Source organism: Camelina sativa, chromosome 15 (genome assembly GCF_000633955.1).
Source record: "Camelina sativa cultivar DH55 chromosome 15, Cs, whole genome shotgun sequence".
In the NCBI taxonomy this organism is placed as follows: domain Eukaryota; kingdom Viridiplantae; phylum Streptophyta; class Magnoliopsida; order Brassicales; family Brassicaceae; genus Camelina; species Camelina sativa.
Genome location: NC_025699.1, coordinates 12,087,086 through 12,099,632, shown reverse-complemented (window position 1 = coordinate 12,099,632; position 12,547 = coordinate 12,087,086). Strand labels below are relative to the sequence as shown.

The following is a 12,547-nucleotide window of genomic DNA, read 5'->3' as shown; positions in this document are numbered from 1 at the left end:
AAAAAAAAAAAAAAAAAAACACAATTATAATGTTTAGTTATGCAAGCATATCTCATCGGGATGATGGCTTGGTTGATTTGTTTTCTTACTCTACTAAAGAAGTCTATGGTTTTGGCATGTCTGATAGAAAATAAAATAGGTTATTGACCTTTTTTGCCGAGAGGTAAACACTTCAGTATATAGTTTTTCTATGTTGGTGCATGTATTCATTATTTTCTCCCACCTATGAATCATTGATTCTTTCCGAGATTCGGACTTAGTTTTGAAGGAGCTCTTGATGGTCAAAGTCACAAAGATATCCAAGTTACAGATGCTGATTTAATTAGAGATTTTGGGAAGGTTGACTTACACCTTTTCTTACATGCTTATGGTATTTGTTTGTTTTTTTTTTCTTCTCGTATTGTTTTTTTTTAACTACACAATACCTAATATATATATTCTTCTAGTAATAAATAGTACTAGATTTTAACCCGCGGTACACCGCGGGCATATAATTTTTATTATAATTTATATTTTATGTTGTATTTATTTGTTAAATACTAGATATTTTGTAATAGAGTAATACTCCTTCCGTTTCAAAATATAGGATGTTTTGGAGAAGTTTTTTGTTTCATAATATAGGATGTCTTCAAATTTCAATGCAACTTTTAGATTACTTTAGTATTTTATATTATGCAGTATTGTTTTTGATTGGTTGAATTTGTTAAAAGTAAAACTTCTTAATCTGCGTGCTTTACTTAAAACATCCTATATTTTGAAACGGAGGGAGTATTAGTTTAACAACCATTCGAGTTTAGACTAACCAAAACTGAAAATAATCGAATGGTTGGTCAGCTCAATTCAAATCCCAAATATCCAAATCCTAACCTGAAGTAACACCCGCGTGTCTAAATGATGATGGGGTACATTGTGATTAACAAAAGTTGAGCATGAAACTTGTACGTGGCCTCTAACGAAAGCTATATGCATCATTACAGTTACTTTTGACTCAAAGTTTAGAGTAATATTGTAATTACTCTATTAGTCTCATGTCAAACAAATGATATGTTTAAAATGTGTTTCAAACCTATCTGTAATCCATTGCTTTATCATTTGCTTATAATTTAATTGTGAAATAACTACTCTTATCTTACATAAAAGGAATTTTAGTATATTCTTACTTTATCATCGATGATATAGAAAGTATATTATGTATCGTTACCGACTCCCTCTTTTTAATACGACTAGTGATGAGTCCGTGATTTAAAGATTTTTTTTTTTCCATCAACCACATAGTTGGTAACATAACCCTAAAAATGATTTACGAAATTAATTAACAAAAATGTAAAACCAATTGAAAGAGCTAAACAATTTCTGACTTCGAAGTTACATACTCTCTCCGGTTTTGTTTACTCGACGTTTTAGAGATTTTTGCGTGGATTAAGAAAGTTAGTATATTGACAACTTTAACCTCACAAATAACACAAATTTACCATATTATTTTTCATACATAATTATTTTTCTTTTTACAATCTAAATCTAAAAATAATGAATACGAAAAAAAGATGGATAAGTAAATTAATACCTTCGACTTCGTCGGCCTGATTACGACGGTGAAGGAATCGATCGGAACGGAAGCTGTGTACTCCACCAACGGCGGACTCGATCGGAGCGGCTGATGTGTACTCCACCGACGGCGGACCCTATCGGAGCGGCTGCTGTGTACTCGACGGCGGACCCGATCGGAGTGACTGCTGTGTAGTCCACCGACGGCGACTGTGTAGTCCACCAACCATTTACAGTTCTTCTTCTTCTCCATCTTCCCCTGTTTCTTATTCTACTACTACTTCCTCTTCTTTTGAATCTATGGAGTAACAAGCCAAGATGGTAAGTATTCTTCTCTTTCTAATGATAAACCACACAATCCTAAAAGCAATGCTTCAAACTGACGCAGCTCTATCTAAGTCACTAGGTTTGTAAAATTAGTTAATTGGTTTTCTCATATTTGATTTGGGTTTTTTCTTAAATGGCATTTGTCTCACAAATAACATTTTTTCTCTGTTCTTATGGTCATGCTTTTGTGACCCAATGTGGAGCTTTGTATTTAAGCTAGTGCGTATATCACTTTTATGTTAGTGACATGTTATGTGATTATCTGAAAAACATTTTTGCTTGGTTGATTCCCAAAGGCCAAAGCTTCTGTAAATCTCCTCCATAGCAGTGATGGATTTGTCTTTCTTTTCTCCTTATTTCAAAAGATCATAAAACGCTTCTCAAGATGGTTGTTTGTTTTGTTCTGATAGCTTTTGTTGTTTAAGGAGATAGTGATGAATTCATGATAGCTCGATCATATTCAGATTTCTATTCATCTATAGATTTATATTTTTGTTTGATACATCGTGATGGGTCAAGTCACTCTAGTAATAGTAGAAATTTTTTATTACTCCATGGATAATTGGAGGACATAGAAGAAATTGAACATCAATGAAATCATCTTATAATAGATCTCAAATCTAAAAAGCTTTTGGGCAATTAATCTTCAGAATATACAATATCATATCTGGAATAAGTTCTCCGTCGCCGTAATAGCGTTTGTTGAGATCAAAATCATGCACCACATTGGGATTGACATGAGCAATCTCTTCGCCTAAATGAAGCTCTTCTTCTTCTTGCTCCAAAGGGACTTTGTTGAGATCAAAATCATTCACCAGGATGGGATCGACATCAGCATTCTCTTCGTTCAAGTCAAGTTCTTCTTTGAAAGGGTTTCTGTTGAGATCAAAACCATGAACCATTACACCAACATCATGATTTTCTTCCACCTTCAAAAAATTATTGAATGAATTTGCCATTTTTCTCTAGATGTTTGACAGAGAAGAAAAGTGAGTATGTTTATAAGTAGAACAAAGTGACTCATCGTATAATGTTTACAAGTTGAAAATAAAGTAACTCCTCGTATTATCCAACATGACCAAATTACGTGATTTTTCAATTAATTATAAATTGTGTTAGTTTTGAATAAGGTTAGTTTTGAATAAGGCTATTTTGGGAATTTTATTGTAAATGTTATCTTGAAATGTGGGAACGACAACTAATCTAAAACAGAAAAATTACTCTAAAACGTCAAGTAAACTAAACCAGAAGGAGTAAATGATTTAACAGCTTAACCCATTGGCAGTCACAATTAATTTAGCTAAAATAAAATTTTGACTCTCATCTCTTCTTAATCCAATGACAGTCAAAACTAATAGAACACAAAGAGTCACAAAATGTTTTTAAAAAGAAAAAAAAAATATGAATGTCGTCTTAATTTGACTGGTTTAGTGAGACCACCGGTTAAAGTGTATACCAAGATTGAAGGCAGAAGTGTCGGTGGCTGTGTTAATGCGTAAAAGACTTCAACTTCAGCAATCAACACTGACAATAACACTCCCTCGAAACAAAAAAAGGAGTGATCTTTTTCGACAAACATTTATTGAAAAAGAAAAAAAGAAAATCCAAAAGAGAAACTGAGATTTCATATTTGAGGAAGATAGATTGTCTCTATCTGCCCCACGACACAACACAACACAACACAACACCTCTCTTTGTTGGAGTCTCTTTTTCTTCTCTTCCTCTCCTCTCTCTCTCTATATTTTAACTCATCTACTTACTAGTCAGAATCCTCTGTTTTTGTAAGAGAGAGAAGGGGTAACAAATATGGGTTTTGATTTGAGGCAAGTAGTTGCTGGTATTCTCACCATTACCATGTTTGTGATGCTTGGACAGATGCTTCATCGAGATTACTTTGATTCTCTTCAGGTTATTAAACTTCTTTGCCGACAGTTTCTTTTTAAGGCTTTTGTTCTACTCATTTCAGCTGAGTTCAAGTGTGTTCTGTTTGATTGCTCTTCTTCATTGTTTGTGTTGATGCTTCTCTTACATGCGTTTTAAAAGCAGATCTAATACAATTAGTTCAAGTGAAATTTTTTTGCTTGATTTATGCATCAAAACCAAAACTTTCCATTTTTAGATCGAATGTTAGATTGCATTTTGATCATAAGATACCTAAATTAGAGAGTCAACAGTTTTTTTCCAGCGGGTCATTAGGACATGATTGATTTCATCTCTTTTGGTGTAAACTAATAGTGAAAAAGGTTCAACCTTTTCTTTTCTTCTGTTGCTTCTTAACTCAAAATCCCTTCTTTTTTTTTTTTTTTTTTTGTTTACAGGAGAAAGCTCAGGGAGATGCACAAGATATTGAATTTGAAGGATCTAAAGTCGCTGTGAGAGATGGTCTTGTCGGAACCGTTGAAGGCAATAGTAATGGACCTTGGATGGAGGATAACACTGATCTTAATCCTTGTTGGCCAACATTACTATCCGGTTTGTGTCTTTTGCAGTTTCTTATTTTTTGTTTTGCATTATTGATTCTGGACTATATTGACAAATTAAAGGACTTGATTGTTGCAGATGAAGCTGTATCATCGAAAGGGTATGTTACATTCTCACTAACCAACGGTCCTGAGTACCATATCTCTCAGGTATATCAAAACTCTGGTCTTCTTTATTAATTTCCAATCTTTAAACATGTTTTTTGTCTTCTTCCTGTCATTGTTTGTTGTGGTTAAAATTGTTCTCTTGTTTAGATCACTGATGCTGTAATGGTGGCAAAGCATCTTGGAGCAACTCTAGTACTTCCTGATATAAGAGGAAGCAAACCTGGTGATGAAAGGTTAGTGTTGTTTAGTTGTATGTGCATGACATTTTTGGTTTACTGATTTGTTTCTTAGATCTCTAAACTATTTTACTGCTTTATCAGGAGTTTTGAAGATATCTATGATGCGGATAAGCTAATTAAAAGCTTGGAAAATGTCGTTAAAGTTGTGAAACAATTGCCTGAAGAAGTTTCTCTAAGGAACATGGCCATTGTGAAGGTCCCTACCAGAGTTACAGAAGATTACGTTAAGGAGAACATTGTTCCCATCTTCAAATCCAAAGGAAACATTCGAGTTGCATCATACTTCCCTTCTGTAAACTTGAGGAAATCCTCACAAGATGGCGAAACTGATCCTGTGGCGTGTTTAGCAATGTTTGGGTCATTGGAGCTGCAACCTGAAGTGAATGCAGTGGCTGAATCAATGGTTGAGCGGTTGAGGACTCATAGCCGGAAATCAGGTGGTCGATTCATAGCGGTAGACCTTAGAATCGACGTACTTGAGAAGAAAAATTGTCATACAACTGGTGTTGGAGGGTCCAAGACATGTTACAACGCGCAAGAGATTGCTTTGTTCTTGAGGAAGCTTGGATTTGCCAGCGACACAACTATCTATCTGACTCAGCCAAGATGGGACAGTAGCCTCAATATCCTTAAGGATATCTTCCCGAAAACGTTCACAAAGGTAAGTAGATTTCCACATTCTTTAGTCCAAGAAAGTGTTTTACGTACCCTATTGTTAATCTTGATTTTGTCACTTAACTAATGGCAGGAGGCAATAATGCCGGCAAGTAAGAGATCAAAGTACCTTGAATCAGAGAGTTCTGAGTATGAAAATGCTATCGACTTCTACATAAGCTCAAGAAGTGATGTCTTTATTCCAGCCATATCCGGTCTGTTTTATGCAAACACAGTAGGCAAAAGGATAGCTTTAGGTAAGACTCAAGTGCTAGTTCCTGCAGAAATCTCAGAGACATCTGGCCTTGCTACAGATTTCATCTCTCCGTATATCTCAAAGAAGAACCACTTGGCTTATTCATGCTTTTGCTGACCTTCTCGCATTTCTATAGTAATCTTCACGCATACTTCCTCGGAAGGCCTTCTCAGTTTTCATCAAGTGTAAGCCATTTAATTATTTTCTTGTTTTTTATTTTGTAAGTTTGTTTCAATATAAGTTGGTTTTTTTTCTTTGCATTCTTTGAATTTTGCTTTATAGTACGAAACACATAAATTGTTTGTAAGATTGATTTAGTATTGAGGGTTTCTAGTGAAGGAAGAAGAAACATGTGAACTAAGACAAGGATGTGATCTTGCTTTTCTCGAAAACCATGTTCATTTTTCCTCAAATCTAGTGGTAATCACACAGAGAATCCTCCATGTGAAAACAACACTTTTGAAACCAACCAAAGACTGAGCACAAACTCTCTCGTTAGTACAACCACAAATCCAATTCAATTCACAGTTGCATTTTTACATCATACAAAAAGAAGAAATAGGTAAAGGGACAAAAGAATTGAATCATTGCAGTATACATTTGAAAATATTTTTACCATTAAAAAAAAAGAAAGAAAGGTTAGAGGTTTAGGCCATTGTCACAGGTTATATATCTGTTATTGCTTCTGTAGTTGCAGTATTGAGGAAGGTGAATCTAGTTTTGTTGTTTTTACGCACTCCTTGAAGCTTTGTATTTACGGAACGGTTTCTTGAAGTAGACGCTCAACGGAGTCTTGGGCACAGGAATCAATTTCCCAACAATTGCAAGTGGCCAGCTGCAGAGGAAGTAAACAAATTGTTTATTCATAGTTCTGGTAAAAAACAGGAATCCATTTTTCATAAGCACTGAGAACAAGTTTGGAGAAATTACACCAACCTGACCAATCCAATGATAATAGAAGCAAGCCATAACTGCCAACTTAGTCTAACCGTGTGGGCAAACTTTCCGAGGAAAGTAACGATGAGTATCTGCATTTTCGACCAGAAGCATTTACTATCAAAGTCTCAAACGAGAGGAAACACAATTCAAGGTGGCTTTGTGTGGTTGTCATACCTGAAGTATAAAAGTGACTCCAACAATTGCGATGAAGAGAGGGTTCTTAGATACTCCTCGGAAAACATTCATTTCATCTGGTTTCCTTGCATTGAACTCGTTGAATATCTGGAAAGACTTGCAAGATTAAAAACATGCTCCATAGGTTATAAGACGAGAGATGAAAGAAAAGATGATTTGCTTACTTGACACATGACAAAGGCATTGAATATCATAGTGTTCTTTACTTCCAAAGCATGTGCATGGTTGTCGTGGTTCAAGCCAAGAATGCCTAAGCCTGCAAAGTTGAGAACTAGAAGAACAGCCACTTGATAGAACGACTGCAACATCCCCAGGTTTCAATATCAGATACTTGCAAGCTAGAAAACGTATTTGGTAAAAAAAATTAATCAAGAGAAAGTCACCTGAACAAGCAAGTTCCTCCACATGATGTTTGTTATAAGAGGTTCCCTGCAAATCCAAAAAAACAAACCATTACGAACCATACGACTGAAACCACAAATACCTAATTTTGTTTCACTAAAATTCTGTGGACATGATGTTTATACCTTCTTCCAACAGGGGTTCTATGCATAAGATGATCAGTTGGTGGCTCTGTAGCGAGTGCAAGTGCTCCAAGAGTATCCATAATAAGGTTGACCCAAAGTAGCTGTATCAAAGAACACCATTCTCTGTCTTTTTCCATTTTTACCGTGTCTAAAAAGTTCAACCATTCGTAAAGATTAGTTTACCTGGACAGCCTTTAAAGGAACATCACCAGAAGACATTGCTGCTACAACGTTGATTATCAGTGCTGCAACATTCACAGTAAGCTGAAATTGTATGAACTTCTGAATATTTGCATAAACAGAACGACCCCAGCGAACAACCTGAAAGAGTAAACAGAGTTGTGTGAATAGAAAGGCATATAAAGGAATAGCTGTGGAAGGATAAGCTAAAAGATCATATTTCTCTAATTGCTATAGTAGACTAACCTTTACTACTGAAGCAAAATTGTCATCCAAAATAATGATGTCGGAACTCTCTTTCGCAACTTCTGTTCCTGATATACCCATAGAGAGACCTATATCTGCCTATACTCCAAAGCAACAAAACAAGAGTCATATTTGGATATAAAACACAATATCAGCTGTTAAAGAAATTTTTTTATCTTATGAGAAGGAGAGAGGATTACTAACCTCATGGAGTGCAGGAGCATCATTAGTACCATCACCAGTGACAGCAACAACATCTCCATTTTTCCTTAATGCTTGAACAAGTAAAAGCTTGTCATTAGGAGAGGACCTACCCATGACCTGCAATTAAACCTTAAGTTAGTGTCTGAAAAAGCAGCAGCAAGGTCATATTGATCATTGACTGTTTTATTGTCATACCGTTATTTTCTTGGCTACTTGTTCTCTCTCTTTTTCAGATAGCTCACGGAACACTTTTCCTTCGATGATAGTAGGCTCAACAGCGTCTGTATCTGAAGAAAGTATACCACACTCCAAAGCAATTGCTTTTGCTGTTTGAAGATTGTCACCAGTCACCATTCGTACCTTAACACCAGCACTGGTGCAGATTCTCACTGCTTCTCTGACACCAGGACGACAAGGATCCTATATTGCATTGATCAAAATTGAAAAGCATCACATAGTGAACTCATAAAACAAACCAATAGTTACCAAAGAAAGGCTTTCAGAAAACAAACCTTTATTCCAACGATAGCAAGCAAAATCAATTCATCTTCTGGTAAATCCCATTTATCCAAGTCCTCTTGTTCCTTGGGGACTTTGTTCAGCTCTTGTGTTCTGCATGCAATAGCAACACATCGCAAGCTATTTTTCGCCATGCTGTCGATAGCAACCCTGAAAAATTCCTGCAATACAAGTTTCCAGACACGTATGTTTTTGAGATTTTGAGATGAAAGGCATAGTGTAGTCACACATTTGGTCTTCCTAGGCTAACTGCAGTGAGTGTCCAAGTGAAATTTTTAACACCGTTTTTAATTCAAAAAGATTGTAATTTCAAAATCTTTTAGTAACCTCACCTTCTGGCTATCAATGGACTGAAGAGTACCATTTGAGTCCATGTATTGTGTACAGCAAGCCAAAACTATCTCTGCTGCTCCCTTCCAGTGAATGAAAACTTCAGAATCACCCTGCAGTCATTTAGTGACTGAAATCTCAGCAGAACATAGCGGTGAACTGAACCAGGAGCATACTGCAATGCCTCCACAGTAAAAAGAAAAGTTCTGTATTTTGAAAGTTGGAGAAAGGATCAAAGAAATTACTCGAAGCACAGCAACACCTCCACGCTTTTTCTCTGAGTTGAAAGGGAAAGCATGGATGATAGCAGACTCTGACCTGATGGTCTCAAACTTCATCCCCAACTGTACCAATAGATTCTTTTAAGTATGCTGGCCATACAGAGGAAAAATATTCCAAAGATGGACGACAGAGTAAACAAACATGTGATACCTTATACGCCCAAGACAAGATAGCCTTCTCTGTGGGAGATCCAGAAATCTCTACCTCTCCACCATCCTACATAGTGTAAGGAACTCAGAATTTTGCCTCTTTCAATACATAAGAAGATTCAACAATATCAGAGTAGAGAAACCACCTTAGGATGAAAAATATTTCCTGTAGTGTTCTGTGCCACTCCTTCACTTATTAAGTCAACAAGTTTAGGGTGGAGTCCAGAGGGGTTGTCTGCTACATCCATCTTTGATCCTCCAGCATAAGTCTCAACCACAGTCATCTGAAATTTTTTCAAGGAGTAAAGTAAGCTATCTAGAAGAGGTATGATGATTTTCATGTCAATGAAGAAAAGCTCCCCATAACGCTGATACTGAGTTTTACGGAGACTGACCTGATTCAAAGTTAAAGTTCCAGTTTTGTCACTGCAGATTGTTGTTGCTGATCCCATGGTTTCACAAGCTGAAAGCCTCCTAACCTGTTTAGCAATTGAAAACATTGTCAGAAAATAATCGAGAAGAAAGAATTAAAGCTGAGAAACACCAGTCTAGATTCTTACCAGAGCTTTGTCTGCCATCATCTTTCGCATTGAGTAAGCCAAACTGAAAATATAGAGTCAAGAAAAAGTAGATCAACACAATGTTGCTAGTTGTTTTCTGAGTGGGATGATATTAAGTAAGACTTACGTGAGGGTAACTGCTAAGGGAAGTCCCTCAGGCACAGCCACAACCACAATAGTAACCTAAACAAGAGCCAGAATTAATTTATATGTCTATATATCAAATAACATAATCAAAAATTGTGGGATCAACACTTACAGCGATTGTAAATATCTTTACACAATCATCTACAATGTCACTGATACTTGTTGTCCCTTTGATAAACTGAGTCGCTCCATTAGTATCTTGGGTAGTTCCGGTAAAATATCTGTAAAAAAAAACTCACGATCAACATGGTTTGAAGTTGTAAGCCAAGAGATTAATTGACCAAGGGTAAATGAATATTACCTCACAAGAAGAGCCACCAGGACAACAAGAGCCACTGAGAGCCCCACTATGCCGATGAAGGTTGCAAGACCATTTAACCGCACCTGTACAAGATTACGAAAAGGAACTGTTAGGCTTCTTCAGAACATTGTAGAGACCACAAACACAATAAACAAGTGATCAATCAAAGATGATATACCTGCAAGGGGGTTTCTTCACCAGTATCCTCTGAGATACTTGCCATCAACAGTCCCCACTCAGTGTTGATTCCAACACCAGTAACCTGTCAAAAGAATCACAAAGATTAACTATTAGGAAGTGTGAATTAATATGTGAAAACATTAGTAAAAAAAAAAAAAGGAAAAAAGCCTCAAAGATTTACCAGCATGTTACCGACTCCATCAGCAACTTTACAACCAGACATTAGAAAAGGGGATTTTTGATCCTTGTGAACCTGCAACAAAGTTCTGTGTTAGCAAGTAGAAAGAGAAGATAAGCATATAACTGCACAAGCAGAACTATAATGATGAACTCACAATCTTGCTTTCACCGGTCATGCTAGATTCATCAATAGCAAGAGAATGACCACTAATCAGCACTCCATCCGCAGGGACCTATATGAATACAACGATACCATAAGGCCAAATAGTTATTTAATTCTGAAACCACGGATGGAATATAAAAGACAAAGTATATATACATACCTGGTCACCTATTCTAAGAGGTATAACATCTCCGACAACAACGTCATAGATTGAAATCTTCACTGTTCTCCCTCCTCTCATGACCTGTAAGAGTTTTCGTTTTATTAATCATCCGCTCAAAAACATATGATTGCAAAACAAACTAAGATGTTAAAGCAAGCACCTCCAGTTGTATATTTCTTTTTTCATCGTTGAGGTTTTGAAACTGAAGAGATTGGCGATAGTCACTAACAGCTGAAAGAATCAAAAAGATAAAGCGTAAAGAAAGATTCCATCTTAAATGAATGGAATAGATATGTTTACAAGATTTTGTCGCAGAACACGAATACAGAATGTAGGCAGAAGACGAAAGAAGCATGTAATATATATACCTGTAACAACAATGACAAGCAAAACTGCAAAGGCAATGCTTCCACCATCAAGCCAACCTTCTTTCAAACCCTGATGATGAAGTTATAACCAACAGAAAGAAGTAGATAAAATTAGTGCATTCCTGATTTTGAAAAGCAAAGAGATTTACAAAAGGAAAGCATACCTCTGTCTTGATTCCCAATGCCAATGATGTTATAGCCGCAATGATCAAGATGATGAGAGTTAAATCTTGCCATGCTTCCCAGAGGAACATCTTTTGGGAAAACATAAAGCCAAAAAAGTATGAGTTATATCCACATACTGATAAAACTACGTCAAAGAAGTTATAAAAGACTTTTCACTTACAAAAAAGTTTTTGCCCTTCTTCTTTGGGTAGGTGTTAGATCCAAATGCATTCTTCCTATCTACCACCTCTTTCTCATCCTCATTGATTCCTTGCTCCAGATTTGACTTCAACTTCTCTGCAACACCTTTGACCTGAAAGATCATATATATTTTAATAATGTCAGTATCATCAAATCTTCTCGTCTATAGGACAAAGATGATGAGAGTCTTGAATATATCATACCCCTCCATGTTGCTGCAAATTGGTCATGTTCTGGTTCCTGGTCATTGACACAAGCTTTTCGAGATCAATGTCAAAGTTACCAGTTGAAGCTGCTGGTGTTGATGAGCCAAACGCTGATTGATCCCAAAATAACAAAGTAAAGATTAATAATCATAGGAAACCAAAAAACAGAGATATGATTGAATTATGTGAGATCATCATACCAAGTTGTTGTTCCCCAGCCAATTTAAAAAGCAATGCTGCCTGATTCATAAAAGTAATTACAGACGTGAGATCAAGATAAAAAACAAACAAACAAACAAGATTGTATGATAGAAGAATATATATAAATACCCTAATGACTTGAGCATGTGCTCTGATCATCCTCCTTCGATTATCATAATGTTCTTCTTTATTAAGATCCAAAGTGTAACGAAATCGACGTGATGCGTTCAACACAAGAGCCGCTTGCTGCACAATATATCAAATCAAATGTTACAATTCACAAATGTTACAATCAAAGAAAGAAAGAAAGATATGTATACCCTCCAACGACGGAGAGATTCGACGGAAGCGTTCTTGGTGTTATCAATGTCAAAAGGATCATTAGGATCATGTTCGAGCTGTTCATGATCAGAATGATGTTCTTCAGTTTTAGCAGAACCAGCTTCCATATCGTCGTGACGGCCTGACATTGACGTCAGAAGCAATCCATTGCTGGACGACGTGCTCATTCTTCCTTCCTTGTTGGTCTGAT

General features: G+C 36.3%; 2 protein-coding genes across 2 annotated transcripts; one reads left to right on the top strand and one right to left on the bottom strand.

Moving 5' to 3' along the window:
• On the top strand, positions 3,413-5,869 carry LOC104746536. Its single transcript, XM_010468044.2, has 6 exons — positions 3,413-3,780; positions 4,191-4,344; positions 4,432-4,502; positions 4,608-4,693; positions 4,781-5,360; positions 5,448-5,869. The coding sequence occupies exons 1-6, from the start codon at positions 3,679-3,681 to the stop codon at positions 5,724-5,726; spliced, it is 1,272 nt and encodes a 423-aa protein (XP_010466346.1). The 5' UTR covers positions 3,413-3,678; the 3' UTR covers positions 5,727-5,869.
• Positions 6,025-12,542, bottom strand: LOC104746534 (calcium-transporting ATPase 9, plasma membrane-type-like). The gene is made up of 32 exons (XM_010468036.2): positions 12,336-12,542; positions 12,145-12,261; positions 12,015-12,054; positions 11,812-11,924; positions 11,589-11,720; positions 11,407-11,496; positions 11,243-11,312; positions 11,035-11,105; positions 10,872-10,955; positions 10,704-10,781; positions 10,550-10,621; positions 10,367-10,450; positions 10,189-10,271; positions 10,000-10,108; positions 9,868-9,923; positions 9,741-9,783; positions 9,576-9,659; positions 9,327-9,464; positions 9,182-9,247; positions 8,995-9,093; positions 8,752-8,862; positions 8,413-8,580; positions 8,096-8,320; positions 7,901-8,017; positions 7,697-7,795; positions 7,454-7,591; positions 7,271-7,371; positions 7,127-7,172; positions 6,908-7,042; positions 6,723-6,830; positions 6,546-6,637; positions 6,025-6,444 (listed from the first exon to the last, which is right to left on the bottom strand). Exons 1-32 carry the CDS (start codon positions 12,522-12,524, stop codon positions 6,339-6,341), a joined length of 3,264 nt encoding a protein of 1,087 aa, XP_010466338.1. The 5' UTR covers positions 12,525-12,542; the 3' UTR covers positions 6,025-6,338.